The sequence below is a fragment of the Ostrinia furnacalis genome, unplaced genomic scaffold (assembly GCF_004193835.3).
Source record: "Ostrinia furnacalis isolate ACB-3 unplaced genomic scaffold, ASM419383v2 OfSCF4053, whole genome shotgun sequence".
Lineage (NCBI taxonomy): Eukaryota > Metazoa > Arthropoda > Insecta > Lepidoptera > Crambidae > Ostrinia > Ostrinia furnacalis.
The window spans coordinates 258,490-282,251 of record NW_021134292.1 but is presented as its reverse complement, the minus strand read 5'-3'; the positions used below and the strand labels follow the sequence as shown (position 1 = coordinate 282,251).

The window sequence follows — 23,762 nt, the reverse complement described above, 5'->3', positions numbered from 1 at the left end:
ACAAATTCGTTAGTACACAAGATCGCGTGGAAACAACTTCATGTAAGTGATTCCATACTTTTGCTCGCGAGTGTATTTATCTTTGGTTTAATCTTTTTACAAATGGAAAGATTATCACTTCAATATCTATTTTAACGGTAAATAAAATATTTACCCTCCCGACATTTCGGCTCGGTTACACGAGTTTATAGTAAAAATGCAACATAATAGTTTAAAATATTAAATGGAAAGATAGTCCAGTAGAATTAGCTTTTAAATCGGAAATAATTCCTACAAAAGATTTTATTGTTTTAATGGCTTCATTGGTTGCCCATTAAGACTCTCCTAAAGGGCTTATTACACTACGCGGTATTCAGACAGTCTTACTAAGATTTAGCATAATGTAATAAGAGTTAGCAAGTTAGCCTGTCTAATTAGACCGATCGAATGGGTTCGACCATGCTTACTTGCTGAATACCGCGTAGTGTAATAAGACTTAGCACGCTTAGACCGTTCAGTCAGCGCGCGGCAGCCGCTGAGCAAAGTCGCTCGTATGTTTGTTTGCTGTGGCCGCGTGCACCATGGCTTGTTCGAAAGAGAAAGAAGTGCTTTTTAATGTACTCGATTTGTACCGAGACATGCCATATTTATGGCAGAAAAGTCATAAAGATTATTCTAATCAACCACTACGTACTGAAGGATTCCGGGTGTTGTTGGAAATTTATAAAAACTTTGATGAAAAAGCTACAGTCAAAACAATAAAAAAGAAGTTGATGAATATGCGCACCAATTACAATAAAGAATTGGCTAAGGTATGTACCTACTTAATTCCTTTGTTATGTCTTTTGTTCGTCCCAATAAATACGTAGGTACCTCCATATACCTACGACAAAGCGCACCTGCGGGGCTATTACACTATTTTGCCGAAATGAAATTTGACCGTTATTTCAAAAACTTTGACGTACATTGCCTAATTCGATTTTCTTTGTATGGCGTCATCTGTCAAACGATTTCGATTCACGCAATGTACATCGACTGTGTGTCCTGTCAAAATAGTGTAATAACCCCCTTTATAACTTTTGATTTGAATTGAACTGGGCCTAAATCGTTTCAAGCTTCGAAATGCGGTGTTTTTACAGGTAAATGCTTCCAAACAAACTGGTGCAGGGACAGATGACGCGTATGTACCAACTTTATGGTATTACGACGCCTTAAACTTTCTTGGGTCAAGGAGTAAACCGTGTCGCATAACACCAGAGAGTATCGAAGATGAGGAGGTAAATTGTATTCAATTCATTATACCAACTTCGAAATCACGAATAAAAAACAGGTTTCATAGAAATATTCAAAATTCAAGACCAATCACCCGATATGTATGGAACAGCTGTTTTTTTTCGTGATTTCGAAGTTGGATGGTAAAAGTTGTTCGTAGGTACATAAGTGCAGTACATTGACCCCTTTCATTTTTTAGGATATTATGAAACAACCTGTATTTTATTTTTTACTAAGCATTATTTAATCAGATAAAATGGTAGGTACAACAAATATTATGGTGGTACAACATCAATCATTCGGTCTTGGAAACTAACACGTCCAACAGAATTGAAATAGTCCATGAATTTATTGCGAACAATGTTGCCATCTTCATTACGCTGCCTATTTGATGAACGCTGTAATGAAACTAAGGGTGCAGAGGTTTGTCTCCAATCTCCTTCGCGAAACGTACCCAGTCTTATATTTTCTGAGTCAATATTAGAATGAGATATATAAGTTGGTACTCGTTTCCTCAGAAAGTTATGCAGAGCGCAACATGCCAACACTACAGCATCCACATTGTCCAGATCTAGATCAAGTGGTCTACGCAGTATTCTGAAACGGGAACTTAATATGCCAAAGGCATTTTCAACCACTCTTCTGGCTCGCGATAATCGATAATTAAAAATCCTTTGTGAACGATTAATATTTTTAAAAGGAAACGGTTTCATTAAATTTTTATTTAATGCGAATGCACTATCCCCCAGAAACACGTATGGTACAATTTCGTTTGTGCCTGGTAGTGGAGATGGAGATGGCAAATTTAAAGAATTGTTCATCATTTTCTTATAAAATTTTGTACATTTTAAAATTGCTCCATCTGCAACGGATCCATTGGTGCCTGTGTGTATATACATGAATTCGTAGTTAGCGTTTACAACAGCAAACAGCACTATACTGAAGAATCCCTTATAATTATAGAACAAAGAGCCACTTCCGGGGGGTTTTTCGATGGCGATATGCTTCCCATCACATGATCCAATACAGTGACTGAAATTCCATTTTGTTTCGAATTCCTCAGCAATTTCTGTCCATTCTGTCTCATTTTCAGGTATCTGGAACAAAAAAATTAATTTGATTGTATTTTTAGGGCTCAAACTCATCTGACGAAGACATTTCAAGCCAGCAAATTCAAGGATCAATTCCTTCAACGTCTAGAGGACATAGCGTTAAAAAAAAGAAAGAAACACTTCTACAAAAACAAGAAAAAATTATCAAATCTGCTGAAGTAATGTTATCAAATAAAGAAGAAGAAGACTGGGAAGTATTTGGAAAGTCTGTAGGCTTGCAGTTAAAGGATATAAATGGAACACAACTGATATTTACTCAAAAAATTATATCCGATGTAATTTTTAATGCTAAACTTGGACGACTTTCTGAAGATTCTTGTCTACTCGTCACGCCATCGGAAATAAGACATACATTGAACAGATACAACTATCAGATACCCTTCATCCAATCACCAGCATCAAGTTATTCATCCCCGTCACCATACAACCGACAGTCCCCTAAGTTGCCTCACAAACGTCCATCATCACGCAATTATTTATCACCCACACCGAGTCCTCCATCGTCATCTACTACACAGTATCATCCGCCTCATCCAATTCAGTTTCCACAACAAGCATTCCAGTCGTCACAACAAGCAATCCAATCGCCACAACAGACAATTCAGTTACCAAAACACACAATCCAGTCGTCACAACACATAATTCAATCACCACAACCAGCAATCCAGTCACCACAACATTCATTTCCCTCGAGAATCACTGTCAACAATCCTGACGATTTTTCAGAATACATTGGAAATGAATCAGTGTCTACTATTTCCCCTAAGTTGCCACACAAACGTCCATCATCACGCAATTATTCATCACCCACACCGAGTCCTCCATCATCATCTACTACACAGTATCATCCGCCTCATCCAATTCAGTTTCCACAACCATTCCAGTCTTCACAGCAAGCAATCCAATCGCCACAACAAACAATTCAGTTACCACAACACACAATCCAGTCGTCACAACACACAATCCAGTCGTCACAACACATAATTCAATCACCACAACCAGCAATCCAGTCACCACAACATTCATTTCCCTCGAGAATCACTGTCAACAATCCTGAAGATTTTTTAGAATACATTGAAAATGAATCAGGGTCAACTGTTTCCCCGTCTATAGTAGAAGGGAGTGCCAATGTAATGAAAGATTTTTTGATTTTCAAGCCGAAAAAAGAATAATTTTCTGTTTAATTTACTGATTGTTTTTGTTATTGATTTGATTTGAAAAATAAATGTTAAATTGAACTTTGAATTTTGATTTGAAAAATAAATGTTAAATTGAAAAATAATATACAGTGGTTTTACTCACCTTGATCAAATGTTTTAAGCATTTGTAGATAGCCCGGCATGTTTCTGGTATAATTGACGATAAAAGAGGTTGCGATATCAAAGAGCTGAACCTTAGGTCTTGATAGGAGTTGCCCGTTGCCAGGAATCTTAAAGTAACTACCAATCTTTGTTTAGCACTGACACTTTGTCTAAGAATCGTATCTTCTTTTTGAATATACGGAGTAACTAATTTCAAAAGACATTCAAACTCGGCAACTCCTACTCTAAGGTAGTTTCTTAAGTCACATGGTTCCAGAACACTCAGTATTTGCATATTTGATAATTTTTCTCGTAAAAGTAAATACTCTTTCACCCATATTTTTCTTTTCTTTTTTGTATTTAAATTAATAGATGCGGCAAGAGCTATGGCGATTTTCTGGTGCTTTGAAAGTTTTCCCATCGCGCGACAACCGTCACCGACTACGTACGCCTTGCAAATGAGTTAGCATGCGATATTCAGCACAGTGTAATAGCGAGCTTGTCTAGTTAGATTTTAAGACAGTCTTAGTAAGACTGTCTGAATACCGCGTAGTGTAATAAGCACTTAAGTGACTGCTACAGAACTTTGAAGACTTTTCTCTTTATCATCAAGATCTGACTTAAATATGATTTAGAGTCCTGAATAATATTGATAATCATATCATTGGATCAAGTTAGTCATCTATTAATTTGCTCATTATTACTTTTCTTTAACATAATATTATACTTAAAATCACGCTTTAACATTTGTATGCCGACAAGGCTGATCACGGCTTGAACACATATCTTGTTTGTACCTACATCATACTGCTTACCTGTGTTTCACAAATAAATTATTTGAATTTGAATTTGAATTTGAATGGTTTTCTGAACCCTTTTCCCTTTTGTAATGAGATAAGTGGTAATGGTGGTATTTGCACATTATTTTTCATCCTGACATCAAAGACTGCACGTGTACGTCCTATCATATACGTTACATTCCCTCTAATATGGTCGAGTGAAGCGATGGCTGGTTCTCTCGTCATGTCTGTGAACAGGCGCTGCTTTCGGGGACTGGTCAATNAAAAAAACTGACCTTTACACGAAAAATGTTTCTGATGTTGCAGTAAGTTTAGGAGGAAAGTTTATTATTAACAGATATGCAATTATTGTTCCCGTGTAAACACGTTTAGGATTATTATCTAGTACAATACTGTCTAACAATTCGAATAGTTAGAACGCTGCATGTTTTATCATATTATTAATAAGGAGGTTAAAGATTAGTTCGGTCCATTATTGGGGCTTCGGTAGCTCAAAGGTTAGCCACCAGGATTGCGGAAAACGCGGGTTCGATTCCCACACAAGATCATCAAGGTTCGGAATTCGAATAGTTAGATATTAGTAGCTACAGAGGCGTTCACATCAAGTTTTACAAAGGAGTACCNAATAAACACTAACCAAGTGTTTACTACTTCTGGTGAGGATGAGTTCAAATTTGAAGGTCACCGTACTGCTGGAAGGACCAGCAAGCAAACACGTACAAATTGCGTACTGCGGGCAGGACTTGCGATAATCTTCTGGCAGGACGTTTAGAACAAAAGACCAGTCCTTCCAGAAGAGCTTCCAGCAGGACAAAGCACCGGGCGATCTATCATTAAGTCTTAAAGGATGATTTTCACGTATTATGTAGTTAAGTAGGTAACTAAATTTTACCTTCATTTTTCGGGTAAGTTGGTGGGTGGGGCTTGTCACTTGACACCTTTTGATAAGCAGTTTCATACTAATTATGAGACATTTGGACATAGACTTAAAATTAAGTTAAAATTTAGTTACCTACTTAACTACTTAATACAGGTAAATCAGTCTTAGGCTGCTTTTGTAAAAGTGAAAATTATTAAGGGACGCTTTAGAATGTTGATATGAAAATAAATCTGAGAATTCATTAACATTTCTTCTATTTTAAAATGAGACGTAACTTGGTAGACATAATAGGTACATAAACGACATTGCGACATTCCTTTACCTGCGAAATAAAAATTAGCGTACTAAAATCATTGTTAAAATGTTGTTGAAATGTTGCATTGTCATAATAAGAAGTTGCAAAAATTTGGCATGTGGCACGATCCCGTTCGCACCACTTTGCATTGTGCGGAAGCGCCGAAAGATCGCGACACCGGCCGTCGGCTCTTCTTTGATTTAGTCGTTCATTATGCTTCGTGCGTGATCGGTGTGTTTTCCTATCGTTTAACTACTTTCGAAAGCTTTGTGTTTTGTGTTGTTTTGCTACAATGTTTTCTAATTCCGAATATTATGAGATGATGTTGTGTGTGGGTCGAGCTGATGGAAATTTAACTCAAGCCCGTGAACTTTATCGGGAACAGTTTATCGAAGGTAGACCGGCGGCTGACCAGCGACGGCTTCCATCGTATCAGTGTTTCCATGATATGGTGACGTCTCCATTCTACGGGCTCTTTTCATCGATCGGGTTCTAGTGGTCGCCCAAATACAAACGAAATGCGTGCAGAAGAGGTCCGATACCTTGGCCTGCCCGTTCTCCTGATATTATTACCCCGTTGGACTTTTTTTTGTGGGGTTTTGTGAAAAACCAAGTTTATTTTACGGATTGCCATACCGTGGAGGAAATGGAACAGCGTGTAAGGTCTGTGTTTGCGTCAATAACGCCTACCATGGTGCGAAATGCAACACAGGCCATATCAAGACTGGCAAGAATATGCGTGCAGCAAGGAGGACGTCATTTTGAGCCACTTTTGTAGGTATGTACCTAACCATAATTTTGAATGCTTGTTGTTTTGTAACGACGTGCGTGTATTTTTTTCTCCGTAGGTATTAAATAATAATACCTAGTAAATACTAGGCGCACAGAATGTTTTAATGAGGCGTGGCCGGGGGCGTGAACATAGAAAGTTGCTCCTGGTCACTCCTGGTAGGACAATGAACCCAAATTAGTGATGGGAATTTTTATAATCGATATTTTTATTTTACATAAATTTACCCGAAATTAGAATATGTCGCTATGACTGTAAGAAATTAACAAGGGACTCTTTATAGACGTTTATTAAATACCCTTCAGTTATTAGGGGTTTTTTTGAAACACCCTGTATAATAATTTTCAGACAGATAACAATTTTTAGAACAAACAAATGGCAAAAAACAGAACCATCGGTGCGCGAGTCCGACTCGTACTTGGCCGGTTTTTTAGATAACCAAGTCCAAATTAATGGGTATTTGTTGCATATTATTTTTGACTATCCTCATCTCATCAAAGGAATACGAAATAACTTTTTAAATAAAGATTTGATGTTTCGTGGAAAACTGACCAAGTGGCCTTATATTTTTGAAACCTACAAGGCGAACTGCGAGAGGTAAAGAAAATCCCTCGAAGTAATTTTTAACTGATCAGCGATTGCTAGTACACTTAAGTATGGAAACAGGCGCACTGCCCTTACCTAACGAGCGCGAATCGACGTCAGCTATATCTACTGGTGACACCGACGCTGATAACGACCGGATTTGGAAAGATTTTGATGTCTTGGCAACGCAGTGTTGCCAGTAGGGTCTTGTCAGAAATTACCAAAAATATAAAAAAATGTAACCTTTTTGAATAAAAAGTAACCTTCATACTGGGTGCGGAGCGAAAATGAATACAATAATTGATCATCAATCTATCTTTTACCTAAATTCGAAATTTTGACCATTCCATGAAGACCGAAAAGTGACCGGTCGTATAAAAACGTTTCCTGGATTTGCGTTTTATTATAGAAAAACATTCGCTAAAACTCATTTTAAATAATACAAATAATAAATCAAATTCATGTTTAAATGCAGTTTATGACATAATTTTTAAATTTTCACTATTAATATTTTTTACTGAATAACCTGTAAAAGTTAATTCTACAATTTCTGAAAAATCACCTAAAAGTAACCTTTTCATTAGTGTAACCTAAAAGTAACCAATGCAGTTCAAAAGTAACCTAAAAGGTTACAAAAGTAACCTTCTGGCAACACTGTGGCAACGACAGCGTCTACTTCGAACTCTATATATAATTAGCAACAGCATAATTACCGTGAGGTAATATCTAGAAGAAGTATTCCTCGGAATGAGTGTCCTTTGATATGGTGGCAGGCGCGGGCAATTCTATACCCCGAACTCTCAAACATGGCTAAAAAATATTTCAGAGATGGCTACTTCGATACCGTCTGAAAGGACTTTTTCCCGATTTGGAAAAAATATTGGGTGAGAGGCGCAGCTCTATTCAACCAAAAAGAATGGAATTTACAGCCAGGTATGTAGCTAGAAGACAGAAAAAGATTTTTGAGTACCGCGCATACAAGGACATAAAATATTACTTAAGCAATTTCCGTGATCCACTCATGGATTACCCATAGAGAACGTAGTTTGTTAAAAAGCAAAAACCTAACCACAATAGATCTTTTTGCACACAGATCAGACGTATAGACTGGCCCGAGCTACGAGGAAACATCGGGCTATTTTTCGGAAATAGAGAACACAACCCAACTAGCACAAATACAAAATAGCTGATAAATAGATTTTTCTGATTCCTTAAGCTGGTTTCAGATGCTGTTTAAAGTGATGTTTAGATCTTAAAAAGAGAAAATTTTAAGATTGACCCGATTAATAACATTACAATGTTAGAAGACTTTGAATTGTCACTATCAGACAAGTCACTAGTGTTCGCGCAGTGCGCATTCAACAGTTTTCACCCCTCGCCGGACGTCACTAATGCCTCCATACAGGAAGCGAAGAACGGCACTAGCGGCGTCACCGGCCATCTTAAATCCAACTCTCGAGCGCGTTGTAGCTCATTTTTTTCGATTTTTGCTCTTCAACCTATCATGAATGTAAAACCTTCAAGAATAGACTAATCCATAAGTAAAAGGACTTTTTTTTTTAAATCCTTAACAACTAGGGCCGAAACTAACAAAACAATATTCGATATTATGCTCTGCGTCGCCAAGCAATGGTGGTATTTGTGCTTGTAAGCTTCTGGATGTGTTATTTACGCGTGAGTTCAAGTGCAAAAAATGTAGAAAACTCACAAAACATACCTTTTATAAAAGCCTGAGCGGGAGAATCGCAGATAATACATATGAATTTAATTTTAACATTTTTTACACCTTCTAGTGCCTTTTAATAAATTCTTCCAGAAAGGTATTTAGATGTAACTTTCCTACACCACATTTTATATCGCACAGAATGTAAATATCCAGTCTTGTCTTGACTTAAGAAACATATAACTTCGTAGGACGAAAAGAAGAGATGTATTTTGTGAAGTGGCTTTGACTCCTCATTTAACATTTGTGGAGTCAGAGGAGAGGGTCGACGGTTTTGTCGATTTTGGCGGCCAGTCAAGGAAAAGATTGTGTGACCATGCACTGGTTTTAATGGTTCGAGAAGTTGTAGGATCATAGCGACAATCTTTTGCATACTATTTGTGTGAAGACACTACTTCTGCCCTTACTTTAAAGAAGATATTAAGGTATAATTACGTGTAACACTTTCACTTTGTTGGGTGTAAAGTATTACATCCAACAAAGTGAAATTATATTAATTATATTAACACACCTACGAGACATCGCGGAGCGAGTGCGGTACGCGGAGGCGCGGCCCACAATTTTAATAGGACAAGACAACTGGGAGCTCCTGTTAGCCAATGAAGTTCGTCGAGGAACCGCGACCGAACCTGTCGCGTCCCGCACACCCCTGGAGTGGGTGCTCCACGGTTCAAGCAATCGGAGCCTGGGGCACACCGTCCACCATGTGTATAGGCTCGAAAAGAGCGACAATCGTATAACAGTTGAAGAAGCCGTTCGGGTGAGCACCGACGTGCGTACTGTGCACGCGGATGCGAAGGGGAAGTCGGCCACTCGGGATGTCACCTTAGAAGATACAGAAGAAAAGGTCCTGGGTCTCAACTGTAGGCCGACCTGCGACACCTTGGGCTTCAACTTGAACTTCGCCCGGGTGCCTGACGTCGACAGCGGGCAAACTCCGACGAAGAGGGAGGCTCTGCGGACAGTGATGTCGCTGTTCGACCCGCTGAGCCTCGCCTCTCCCGTCACCATCGTGGCCAAGCAGCTGTTGCAAGAGGCGTGGCGCGTGGGCGTCGACTGGGATGTCCGCCTACCGCCGCTACTGTCGACGAGTTGGAACGAATGAGTCAGCAACTCGCTGCGCTCCGGGACGTCAACATGCCGAGATGTCACCCTGGCTACAGCCGGGCGACCCGATGCGAGCTGCACACCTTCGTGGACGCCAGCGAGAAGGCCTATGCCTTTGCTGTCTACTGGCGCACCGAAGATGAAGACGGAAAAGTGAACGTGACGCTTGCCGCCGCCAGGGCGCGCGTAGCGCCCCTCAAGCTGACGTCCATCCCGAGGCTCGAGCTGCAGGCGGCCGTGCTGGGCTGCCGCCTAGCCCGCACCGCCGCCGACGAATACCAGCTGAAGGCAGACAGAAGTCTTTGGAGCGACTCAAGAACCGTACTCGCGTGGCTGAGGGCGGGACCCCGCTCTTTCAAGCCTTTCGTCGCACACAGAGTGGGTGAAATAGAGGAAGACACACAGGCGAAGGAGTGGCGGTGGGTGCCGACCAAACAGAACGTGGCCGATGACGCCACCAGAGGAGCGCCGGTCAACTTTACGCAGCATCATCGATGGTTCACGGGACCGATGTTCCTATATGAACCGGCTGACAGCTGGCCGGCCGAGAAGACAGAACAGGCGGCCCCAAACGGCGAAGAAAGAACCCCCTCCGTCGCACCGAGCATCTTGGAGCCCCGTGTCTCTGATACACTACCTTCACCGCATAGATTTTCGTCGTGGCTGCGCCTGATACGCGCCACGGCACGAGTTCTTCAGGCAATACATCGTTTTCGTGCTCCACTGCGCCAATGTCAACTACAAGCGGACGACTCGCAACACCGAAGCCGACCCGACGTGGTGCCGTGTCGCCAAGCCGACCGAACCGGCCGAGCCATCCTCGCCGAAGACAACATACCACCGTTGGCCGCCGAGCACANACCACGTTATACTTAGGTCTAAGGCAACATCAATATCCCTGGTGCTAGACTCTACTGTAACGGACCACAACGCAGTACTTTTTTGTTTAGAACAATGTAGTTCAAATCCATCCAAAATTAACAGGTTTAGACCAAAAATAGATTATGACGGTATTCTGCAAGAATGTAAATTGATTGACTTCTCGGATGTATATAATACCACGGATATTGATTGTGCCACTGAAAAATTGATCATCAGCTTACAAAGTTTAGTTTCTCGAAACACAGTCCAAATTAAAATATCTAGAACACGTGCGCCTCTAAAACCATGGCTAACACCTGGTCTGGTCAAATGTATTAGGAACAGGGATCGTATGCATGCTAGATTGAGAATACTATTAAGAATATTGCTATATACTATTAAGCTAATCTACGTAATAAGAATCATTCAAACGATGAACTGCTGGCTAACAGTGAGAACAATCTTCAAACGTTGAATAATATCAATACCTTTTTTGCAACTATTGGATCAGAACTGTATAATAAAATCCCTAAAAACATAGCTCCTCTACCTTTATGTTCTGCAGGTCCTAAAGACTCCTTTGCCCTGTACGAAACAACTTTGAGCGAAGTTGAGAGTATAATATTGGCACTGAAATCTGATTGCTCTCCGGGCTGGGATGGCCTGACGTCTGGGGTTATAAGGTGCANCTCCCATATACAACATTATAGCATAACTATGTATAAATATACATAAGTATTTATTAATGTTAGTATTAAGCTTGTTTTGTATGGGAGAAAATAAATAATTTATTATTATTATTATTTATACTTAAAGCAAATATTTTAATAGCTACTTCAATGCTTTTTGGAGCATGTCCAATATGTCATGTAAATCGAATTGTATCGAGAGTATCCATAGCTGAGGTATGGATACTCTCGATAGAGCTGATATTATGACTAAGCCCGGACTTAGTTCCGACATGTTCTGGTTAGTTAGATAAGCTTTATACTCTTTTGTGAAATTATCGCGATTGTATTGCTATAAATCTGACTGAGATAAAAAAAAAAAAGTCAAAATTTCTTTATTTGTTTGGACTAATAAATAGTTCTTGCAAATCGTCATTTTGCTCTTAAGGAGCCTCTACATGTCTCATAATCTTTTTGCCCTACCAGCGCTTCGAGACCAACATTTGGCAAGTGCTGAGAAGAAGCGCCGCAACAAACTCAGTCACCACTGTCTGCCGGTTAATATAAATAAATAGAAATAGTAGTAAGTAGTAGGTACATTCGATTCAGGAGCNGTTGCAAAAATGAGCCTTCTATACCAAAGTGGAGGGGTCTCCATACAAATCATTGCACTAAATTCCCTACTACATTGTGTGGGCGGAGGAGCTGTGAGTGCGCGCCGTGCAACAAGAATCGTTCAGCGCCGAGTTAGAAGCCTTGAATAAAGAAGACCAACGACAGCCGGCTGCGCTCTCTCGCGCTGGCCTTCGATCCGTGCGAGCCTGTGATCAAATTGAAATCGAGGATCACGGCCGCAGAAAACGTGACAGAACAAGAAGCATCCAATTGTGCTGGATGGAAACCACCAGTACACCAAACTCTACGTGGCATGGACGCACCAGAAGTTGCATCATGGCAGCGTGGAGACAGTCCTGAACGAGATTCGACAACGCTTCTGGGTGATAAGAGCCCGTCCCATCGTGCGCAGCGTGATCAAGAGCTGTCAGCAGTGCAGAATTCGACGTGCGGTGGCCGCAGTACCACCGACAGGCGACCACCCGACGGGACGCCTCGCTCACCATCAGAGGCCCATCACGTACACCGGTCTTGAATATTTCGGGNTGCTCAAGACCACGCAGCTCCGGGAACCGCGGACTACGCTGAGACGGCTCGATTTCGAGTCCGACTCATCGGCCGTATCACGACGAATAAAAAGGGGAAGCTTCCAGACTGTTTAATACTGGCTGGTTTAATATTAAAAAGAAAAAAGGAAAAAAAAAAGTTGTTAACCCTGTCAATAGAATTTCCATTTGCGGGTCACATTTGTTTGAGAAAACAATATTTCCTGCGTTGTCGAATAGTGTCTTATCATGTCGTTGTCGACGTCTTAGGCCTACAGGTCCAACTTTCTCCACAGGCTAAATTCTGGAGCCGTAAACGGAGCCCGGTGCTGGCTCCGGCTCCGACTCCGAAGAGCCCCAGATGCCCAAGTGGCGACAGGAGGCAATTCGTTCTTTTATTTGGATGAGCCTAATACGAACAACAAAAATAATGTACCGAGCTTAAAGAACTGGATCATCGTCCTCAAAAGTTTCATTTTTGATGTGTATTGGGTGCATTTATTTCATCCTCGCAATTTAAATCAAGAACTTAAAAGCAAGAATACCTATAAGAGCTTTGAACCATAGAAACGACTGTCCCAATCCCTTCTTTCAAAATTTATTTAAATCTGTGTTAATAAAAAACCTTTTGGGACTTCACACAATATAAGATGTAGGAGAAACACTTCCACCTTTTTATGTAATAAACAAATGTGAGACTCCTGATGGAGCCTTTATTTCAGACGGTTCCTATACGAGCATCCCAGTCTCGACCTAACAAAAATTCGACAAAGCTTCTGGGTGATAAGAGCCCGTCAGATCGTGCGCAGCGAGATCAAGAGCTGTCAGCAGTGCAATTCGACGTGGGGTGGCCGCAGTACCGCCGACAGGCGACTATCCGACGGGACGCCTCGCTCACCATCAGAGGCCCATCACGTACACCGGTCTTGAATATTTCAGGCCGCTCTCCGTCACCGTGGGCCGACAGCATCAGAAGCGGTATGTGGCGCTGTTCACATGCCTCACCACCAGAGCCGTGCACCTAGAGGTCGCGGCCTCGCTCTCCACCGACTCTGCCGTATGCTGGCGCGCCGAGGGCAATCCTCCGTAATCTAGTCGGACAACGGCACCAACCTTCGTGGCGCCGACGTCGAGCTCCAGCGGGCCGCCCTGCAGGCGAACCAGCAGTAGGCCGCCAACCACCTCATCCAATGGCGCTACATCCCTCCGAGCGCACCGTTCAAGGACGGGGCGTGGGAACGCCTCGTCCGCTCCGTCAAGGACGCCCTCAGCACCGTCCTGCGCGAGCGTCACCCCCACGAAGAGACGCTCGCCACTCTGCTCTGCGAGGCGGAGTACACCGTCAACAGCCGACCACTGACCCATATCTCAGTGGACCCCGACGACGTATAAACGACGACTAAATAATATTTATTTTGCTTAGCCTAATACGAACAACAAAAAGAATGTACCGAGCTTAAAGAACTGGATCATCGTCCTCAAAAGTTTCATTTCAATTTGGTTTGATGTGTGTTGGGTGCATTTATTTCATCCTCGCAAATTAAATCAAGATCCATTCAAGAACTTAAAATCAAGAATATAAGAGCTTTGAACCATAGAAACGACTGTCCCAATCCCTTCTTTCAAAATTCATTTAAATCTTTGTTAATAAAAAACCTTTTGGGACTTCTCACAATATAAGATGTAGGAGAAACACTTCCACTTTTTTATGTAATAAACAAATGTGAGACTCCTGATGGAGCCTTTATTTCAGACGGTTCCTATACGAGCATCCCAGTCTCGACTTAACAAAAATTTGTTAATGGGAAGCTTGCTTCAAGCAAGTTCATGTCAGCTTTTACAGCCAGCTATGTAGCTAGAAGACTGAAAAAAATTATTTGAGTACCAACCAGGCATGTGCAGTGGTTGATGCTTATAGCCCGTACTTTATCAACGACCTAAGAGCTCTTCCAGAGGCTGAATTTAAGAAAAGATATCGGCTTCCGAAGCAAGCAGTCAGATATTTATGCCAAGAATAAAATGAAATTACTGGATTAAAATCAACTAATTCATTTGAACGAACGAACGAACTGCTATTATCACGAAATACATACGATGGAAACATTTGTTTCGCACAGAATGTAAAGGCAGTCTTGATTAAACGACAATTCACTCCAGCAACTTCAAACTCATATCACTTCGTGGGATGAAAAGAAGAGACTATGTTATTTATGTTCAATAGTATTTGATGAAGTGGCTTTGACTTCTCAATTAACATTTGTGGAGTCAGAGGATAGGGTCGACGGTTTTGTCGATTTTGGCGAGTCAAGCAAAAGATTGTGTTTTAACGGTCCGAGGAGTTGTCGGATCATAGACAATCAAAGCAATCAATGACATTGGCTTGAGACCTAAAGCCCAGGTATGCGACCAGGATTCAACGTTTCAAGCGTGCTTAATAAGTGACGTCACGGAAGTAGGCACTCCCAAGTTCAAAAATTCAAATTATTTTTTCAATTACCATCATATTTTTAATTTAGGTTGAAGACGAATGTTTTCGCAATCCGAATGGATGGATGCTGCACAAATTGACAGACGAGCGCATGATTTCAGAGAAGATCAAGAAAATGAGCGTGAAGTTACTGCACTCAAGTATCGAGTGAAAAAACTGCCGCAATGCTAAGATACAGCGTCAAATTCTCCCTCGTTTGGAAAGTTTCACAGTCTCCCGCACTGTACAGAAAGCGACAGAGGTCGCTACAGTGAAAGGAGAACAGCTGTTCAAGACCATGCAGCTCCAATAATAATTAACTTTTTAAAAAAATAAAACCGACTTCAAATGCGTGAACACAAAAAAAAAACTAAAAATTAAAAATATTGCGTATAAAAAAGTTCATCCCCAATTTTCCACCCTTGGGGGTGAAATATTTTCTTCAAATTCGCATGAAACCACCCTTTTGATAATACCTATTCAACAAAAAAATAATCGTTCAAATTGATTTATAATCGGCGGAGATATTGCGTATAAAAAAGTTCATCCCCAATTTTCCACCCTTGGGGGTTGTTTTTTCTATTATTAAATTTAAATGGGACCACCCTTGAGGTATTACCTATACGCCGAAAAAAGATTTTTTTAAATCGGTTCATAATTGGCGGAGTTATCGCGTAACAAACATAGAAAAAAAAAAAAATTGAGAACCTCCTCCTTTTTTTTGAAGTCGGTTGAAAAGGGGAAGCTTCCAGACCGTTTAATACTGGCTGGTTTAATATTAAAAAGAAAAAAAGGAAAAAAAGTTGTCAACACTGTCAATGGACTTTACATTCGCGGGTCACATTTGTTTGAGAAAACAATATTTCCTGCGGCGTCGTCGAATAGTGTCTCATCTTATCAAGTCGTTGTTGAAGTTACTGCACTCAAGAATTGTTCAATTGAGTGAAAAAACTGCCGCAATGCTAAAATACAGCTCCAAATTCCGTTTGGGAAGTTTCAGTCTCCTGCACTCAGTGCAGTGCAGTGCACTGTACAGCCAGCGACAGAGGTCGCTACAGTGAAAGGAGAACAGCTGCTCAAGACCACGCAGCTCCGGGAACCGCGGACTACGCTGAGACGGCTCGATTTCGAGTCCGACTCATCGGCCGTATCACGACGAATAAAAAGGGGAAGCTTCCAGACTGTTTAATACTGGCTGGTTTAATATTAAAAAGAAAAAAGGAAAAAAAAAAGTTGTTAACCCTGTCAATAGAATTTCCATTTGCGGGTCACATTTGTTTGAGAAAACAATATTTCCTGCGTTGTCGAATAGTGTCTTATCATGTCGTTGTCGACGTCTTAGGCCTACAGGTCCAACTTTCTCCACAGGCTAAATTCTGGAGCCGTAAACGGAGCCCGGTGCTGGCTCCGGCTCCGACTCCGAAGAGCCCCAGATGCCCAAGTGGCGACAGGAGGCAATTCGTTCTTTTATTTGGATGAGCCTAATACGAACAACAAAAATAATGTACCGAGCTTAAAGAACTGGATCATCGTCCTCAAAAGTTTCATTTTTGATGTGTATTGGGTGCATTTATTTCATCCTCGCAATTTAAATCAAGAACTTAAAAGCAAGAATACCTATAAGAGCTTTGAACCATAGAAACGACTGTCCCAATCCCTTCTTTCAAAATTTATTTAAATCTGTGTTAATAAAAAACCTTTTGGGACTTCACACAATATAAGATGTAGGAGAAACACTTCCACCTTTTTATGTAATAAACAAATGTGAGACTCCTGATGGAGCCTTTATTTCAGACGGTTCCTATACGAGCATCCCAGTCTCGACCTAACAAAAATTCGACAAAGCTTCTGGGTGATAAGAGCCCGTCAGATCGTGCGCAGCGAGATCAAGAGCTGTCAGCAGTGCAATTCGACGTGGGGTGGCCGCAGTACCGCCGACAGGCGACTATCCGACGGGACGCCTCGCTCACCATCAGAGGCCCATCACGTACACCGGTCTTGAATATTTCGGGCCGCTCTCCGTCACCGTGGGCCGACAGCATCAGAAGCGGTATGTGGCGCTGTTCACATGCCTCACCACCAGAGCCGTGCACCTAGAGGTCGCGGCCTCGCTCTCCACCGACTCTGCCGTATGCTGGCGCGCCGAGGGCAATCCTCCGTAATCTAGTCGGACAACGGCACCAACCTTCGTGGCGCCGACGTCGAGCTCCAGCGGGCCGCCCTGCAGGCGAACCAGCAGTAGGCCGCCAACCACCTCATCCAATGGCGCTACATCCCTCCGAGCGCACCGTTCAAGGACGGGGCGTGGGAACGCCTCGTCCGCTCCGTCAAGGACGCCCTCAGCACCGTCCTGCGCGAGCGTCACCCCCACGAAGAGACGCTCGCCACTCTGCTCTGCGAGGCGGAGTACACCGTCAACAGCCGACCACTGACCCATATCTCAGTGGACCCCGACGACGTATAAACGACAACTAAATAATATTTATTTTGCTTAGCCTAATACGAACAACAAAAAGAATGTACCGAGCTTAAAGAACTGGATCATCGTCCTCAAAAGTTTCATTTCAATTTGGTTTGATGTGTGTTGGGTGCATTTATTTCATCCTCGCAATTTAAATCAAGATCCATTCAAGAACTTAAGAGCAAGAATATAAGAGCTTTGAACCATAGAAACGACAGTCCCAATCCGTCTTTCAAAATTCATTTAAATCTTTGTTAATAAAAAACCTTTTGGGACTTCTCACAATATAATATGTAGGAGAAACACTTCTAGACTTTGTAATGGATAAAATGTGATACTCCTGATGGAGCCCTATTTCAAACGGTCATAGGGATATCCAGCTTTTACAACCAGCTATGTAGCTAGAAGACTGAAAAACATTTTAAGTACAATGCATGCATGCATGCAATGATACATTAATTAGTAAAGAATTTCCCTAATCCAGTCATGGATTACCCATAGAGAACGTTGTTTGTTAAAAGTAAAAACCTTTAATACCATACTCCTGAATATGACAAATATTTTGCAATTTAGTTCATATCAATAGATATTAGATCTTTTTGCATACAGATCAGACGTAGTTTAAAATATTCGCTCAAATTTTTCAAATTCCGTGCTCATCGACTCCATGGGTTGCCCCCAGCACCGCACTTAATTATGTTATTGTCTGTAGAATCTAAACAGATAAATTATTACAGAAGTATTAATAAAATTCTGCGCGGATCTTTTATGTCGAAACAGCGAAATCCTTCAAAATAAACTAAGCAAATTATGGAATTAAGATACTGCGTACCAAAATATTACTACTATTAAGAATAAATGTTGTTGAACTTGAGAGTAACAAAACAATCCTTGGAATTTATTAATCATAGATTGAAGAAAGGGCGGCTTAAACATATTTTTCAGGACACTTACAGACCTCATTTATTGAAACAACAAGAAAAAAATTAACAGAGACACTGTCAATAAGACCAAAAAAGCTGTCTCTTAGGAAATAATTTGAATATTAAAACATTATTCAAATTATTTCAGGAAAGTTTTCACCGTTCATTATAACTAAACATTTTTGAAATCTTTTATGAACATGCACCTCGCTACTATTTTGCACCGGCCAATCAAATGTTATTTTGGCCTAAACGTTAACTGATAGAGAATGCCACACGGTATTAACTCTAAATGTTGTGTGCAATCGAGATTTTAAATAAATACTATTTGCATGATACAAATAAAATTAATTTCTCTGACATTTTGACTGGTTGTGTTGCAAGCAAATAAAGTTGATTAACATAACTGTTGCTACAACAACAGAAAAACATTTTATTACTATTAGAGTACCACTAAAGATGTAGCAAAGTAAGCTGTTTTGTTTAGTACCATAAAGTACTGCAAAAACCTTGTGTTAATGAATACCGAACAAATTACCCAGAAACAAAACTGCTTGGTTTTAAAGGAATGGGTATCACTCAAAAAGAGATATACCTACATAAATACAATAGAAAGAAATTCTCTGACATTTTGATTGTGTATGATGAGCGAGACAAAATAGAAAAACCACATTTTTTGTAACCATGCTGTATGCAAGGCAAAGTAAGGCAAGTCGTTCAAATCAATTGACTTTCCTTAATATTTTGTTTGGTATTAACTGTGAAAGGGAAAGGTTTCACTGAAAAACTGATAAACATAATACAACGGAAAGTATTTCTCTGACATTTTGTTAGCAACGAAAGGATTAACGCTGATTTGGCTATCAAATTACACCTGAGGAACGCGGGGAGTCGTACGGGATAACAAAAAGATATTCCTTGTGGCATTCGAACGTTGGCGGCGAGCTAGAACGCCATGACCCGAGAGCCTTTTAAAATACCAGTGTGTTGTGTACCTATGATTGATGGCTTGAATTGGCAAATTATGGTATTGGTGAATAAGTTGGTTTCAGACTATTTGTATTTAATATCCAATTTGTGAGTGAGTATGTGTACGAATCTAACAATTTTGACTGTGTATGATGAGCAAAACAAAATAGAAAAACCAAATTTTTTGTAACCATGCTGTATGCAAGGCAAAGTAAGGCAAGTCGTTCAAATCAATTGACTTTCGTTAATATTTTGGTATTAACTGTAAAATGGAAAGGTTTTACTGAAAAAGTGGTAAACATTATACAATAGAAAGAATTTCTCTGACATTTTGATTGTGTATGATGAGTCAACAAAACAGAAACCAAATTTTTGTAACCATGCTTTATACATCAGGGAGTAATCGATAAAGTTTAACCAGACTTTTTTCATTAAATATGTACTAATTAGAAAGAATGTTGAGAGACTCAAGGAAAGGTGGGCTGATGAAATAATGGGAGCAGCGGGTGAAAATTGGCTTGACCTAGCCCAGGACAGGCCGAAGTGGAGCGGGATGGAGGAGGCTTTTGCCCATACAGACTACCACAAGAATGAACAAACAAATATTTCTAATTAACTTAACTTATTCTAGCCAAAAATCTGTGTGGAAATAGCTTTTTATTTTATTATTATTCATTTTGTTAAAGAAATAAACTTATTCTCGGCCATCTTTTACAAATTTATTGAAGCGAACAACAATAGTTACCGCTAAATTGTATTTTTTTACAGGAATACAACTTGGCCAGGAATTTGACCAGGACTTGAGGACCAAAACAATGAGAGACCAAATATCATCACAGCAGCCTCAAACTTGAGTCAGCTTGATAAGTGCTACCGTTGGTACCAATTCGCAACCTACCCACAACCTATTCTTGAATAAAAATTGTGCATTACTACATTATTTACTATTTTATTTTTCCCCATTTTGTTCACTTCTTTCGAGTAAACGAGACTCAGCAGTGAATGCAGAATTCAAACAACCAAGGACGTTAAAGACTGTCACCGGAGCCGGAGACTGTAAACCCAAGCAGAAATTCTGACTTCAACAACAAACGAAATTGTTCACAACAACATTAAAACAACAAGATAGCACTGGAAAAGGATTTTCTCACTTCACAATAACGGCTATTCAGAAATCAAATAGATTGTTAAAGAAAACTCAATGAACAATAGGGGGAATTCATAAACCACACTATACCACATCATCATGGCACAAATACTTTCAGAAGAAGAGTTTTATGAACAGAAAACAGATTTGTACCATAGAAAATAATTTCTTTGACCAACAAAACCAAACCTGCAAAAGTGCAAAAGTGAAAAGACCATGAAGCTAAAGATAAAAATGGAGGCCAGACTTAGAATACCTACTTGAAGCACAACCTATGTATCACTATCTCGCTCTCTGTGGGCAGGCTCTCTCTTTCTAAGTAGGGTAACCTTTTATTTATTTTTCTCAGGACGACAAAGACTGATTTACGTTTAAACAGTGTGTCTTGATAAAGTGCACTTAATATGATTATGAAAAAAGGTTTTCGATGTTTTTCTTTTAAGATGAATTACAACATTAAGAAAGTGTAAAGGCATCGAAAACTGTGGATATTTGATAGAAAACAGATTTTAATTTGGCAGTTGACAGACGGATTTGGATATGGATTGATTACAGTAAACGGCCGTAGAAAACATTATGCAAAATTAGATAAGTAAGGTCCCACAGAAAGTCCCAGATATATCCTCAATATGGTCATACTACTTCAAAATATCTTATAGAAACAAAAATTTTAAATTTGCTCAAAGTCAATGAAACTCAATGTAAAATCTTCTTTTTCTTGACATATGTAACATTTAATAATAAGTTTAAATACTGGTAAAACGTTTTAGGAAGTAATTACTGTGAAAATACAAAGAAATATGTTAACAATGATCCACTGTCAGAAATCACGAAATAAACACTTACGCGTGGAATTTTATATCACTTCCAGGACAACACGAACTACCGCAACCACGCACTATACAATTTTGCACCATTTCTTCAGACAAAACAATGATAAGGTCCCTTGAAAAATCTCAAACGAAATCAACTGCATAGTAAACAACCGCCATGATGGGCCGGATTCGGCCGATGTTGCCACATTACCGATACCTCAGAAATTGGGATTGTAATTCCCTGATTCGCCAACACATTAAGCCTAAATGGCCGACAATTTTGTGATTTTTTATTTAACTAGGTAATCTAAGTTTCAAATATTAATTATTTATTTATTTAACTTCTTATTTGGTTAGTGAATTGGCTATTTCGAAGAATTTACAAGGAGATTTAAATAAGAAGATAGCAATACTACAGTTCACACTAAAAAGAGAGGTAGAGATACATTCCATAGCAGCTGTAATAGACATTTAGGTACATACATTTACCAATTGTTGATAAATAGGCATTTTGTATTAGTTTTTGTATAACGCCTGAACAAAAACAAATGGTAATATTTTGGTGTTATACATAGATTTTGAATATAAAAAATATATAATTTAACTAATTAAGACATGACAAAAAAACTGAGGTATGTCTCGTTTCTGTCGGGTCTGGGTTTTTTTTGTATGGGGCGTGACCGTTCTTCTTTGTTAAAAAAATAATATGGCCGATACATAAAAACATGGAGGTTAATACCTCCATGCATAAAAACGGCTGCACAAGTAGACATAGCTACTTCTTATTAAGTAGATACTAATTCAGATTTGAAAAATGATTTTTGTGATGTGAGATTTTATGAGACATCTCGTAAAAAGTCAAAATATTATGTTAGTTTTTAGTGCATCGTATTTTACAAGCTTTTATTTAGTAATAACGGCGCCCCGATTGCACTAATTTGTAATGTGTCCAATTCCATAGCGTTTCATCTCCAGTCTACACTCCAATTACGCTCCATTATCATTCCAGCTGACGTGCAATGCGGTATCGCGGTAAAGTTCACGCGTAAACAAAGACGAAACAACGTATTTATGCAAAATCCCGAACATCTTATTGTTTAACTAAAACACAGCAAATATTCGTGAAGCATTTGGCAATATGAGAAAAAGTAGGTTTCTGTCAGCTTTTACTCTAAGGTGCAGTTGCGCTCCGTGTTCATTACAGCTTCGTTTGAACTAGCTGTCAAAACGAAAAATTACAATAAAAGAACTCTCTTCATAAATGCGCTCTATTTCCCGAGACGTAATTTTCCCGATGTCTAATTGCACAGATATGGATTAGAGTAGATACAGCAAGTTGATCGTCAAAGCGTGCCATTCCGATATGTCCAAATGGACATACATGGTCGAGTGATGTTCATGTAATCCGATTACAACAATCGGTTACGATGATTTTACGAGGACAGTAGTACGAACACGGTAGAAAGAAGAAATTATTAACGGATTGAGAATTGTATTGTAATACAAGCACAAGGTAACAAATAATTAATTAGAATAAAGTAGCAGTAGAAGAAGTATAAAGTAGCATTGTTTTTAATACATATCCTGCGATGTACTCTTAAGAGTTAAAATCNACCCGACGCGAGCTGCACACCTTCGTGGACGCCAGCGAGAAGGCCTACGCCGCTGCCGTCTACTGGCGCACTGAAGACGAAGACGGTAGAGTGCACGTGACGCTTGCCGCCGCCAGGGCGCGCGTGGCGCCCCTCAAGCTGACGTCCATCCCAAGGCTCGAGCTGCAGGCCGCCGTGCTGGGCTGCCGCCTGGCCCGCACCGCCGCCGACGAATACCAGCTGAAGGCAGACAGAAGAGTCTTTTGGAGCGACTCGAAAACCGNCTGTGACGACGTTTGATGTAACTCACACTAAGCCCTCAGACTTTGATACGTTTTTCTGAACACTGTTTTAGTTGCTATCAACAAATTCAACTAAAAAGAAAAACTGATGTTTGATGAAGTGTTTTTGTGTGGTATATTTTAAATCAGGTTTAGATAAAGATATATGGTCAGAGATAGTATGTTAATTGTAATTAGGATCAGGACAATATCACTTACCTACTTCATTTTTTATTTAAGTGTGTGAACCACATTATTCTTAAGAAAAAATAAATTTAACTCAGTTGACCAACTGCTAAAATTGTGGCCTATGGCAAGATACAGGGTGGAATATCTTTCGGCGTAGAGACAGTCTCGGGACTATTCACGGTACATTTGCCGTATGAAATAAGATTTCGATTAACGTCCGTCTAAAGGCACGACCGGAATATAAATCCGGGCCCCGCCACCATACTTCGTTGGCCGGTTTTATTATCTTCATAAATACGGGCCGGCCAATTGGTTATTGTAAAATGGAAGCATAAATCTATACGTAAAACTCTAAAATGTGTGATTGCTTTTTCTACTCAAATGT

General features: G+C 40.1%; 3 protein-coding genes across 3 annotated transcripts; 2 read left to right on the top strand and 1 right to left on the bottom strand.

Annotated features, from left to right (window-relative positions):
- The first annotated feature begins 306 nt into the window (after window positions 1-306).
- Window positions 307-3,616, top strand: LOC114358615 (pollen-specific leucine-rich repeat extensin-like protein 2). The gene is made up of 3 exons (XM_028312632.1): window positions 307-791; window positions 1,119-1,256; window positions 2,384-3,616. Exons 1-3 carry the CDS (start codon window positions 561-563, stop codon window positions 3,533-3,535), a joined length of 1,521 nt encoding a protein of 506 aa, XP_028168433.1. The 5' UTR covers window positions 307-560; the 3' UTR covers window positions 3,536-3,616.
- Window positions 1,256-4,229, bottom strand: LOC114358616 (putative nuclease HARBI1). Its single transcript, XM_028312634.1, has 2 exons — window positions 3,666-4,229; window positions 1,256-2,348 (listed from the first exon to the last, which is right to left on the bottom strand). Exons 1-2 carry the CDS (start codon window positions 4,083-4,085, stop codon window positions 1,527-1,529), a joined length of 1,242 nt encoding a protein of 413 aa, XP_028168435.1. The 5' UTR covers window positions 4,086-4,229; the 3' UTR covers window positions 1,256-1,526.
- Window positions 4,230-9,851: 5,622 nt separating this feature from the next.
- LOC114358614 (uncharacterized) lies at window positions 9,852-12,245 on the top strand. Its single transcript, XM_028312631.1, has 2 exons — window positions 9,852-10,703; window positions 12,062-12,245. Exons 1-2 carry the CDS (start codon window positions 9,875-9,877, stop codon window positions 12,082-12,084), a joined length of 852 nt encoding a protein of 283 aa, XP_028168432.1. The 5' UTR covers window positions 9,852-9,874; the 3' UTR covers window positions 12,085-12,245.
- Window positions 12,246-23,762: the final 11,517 nt, after the last annotated feature.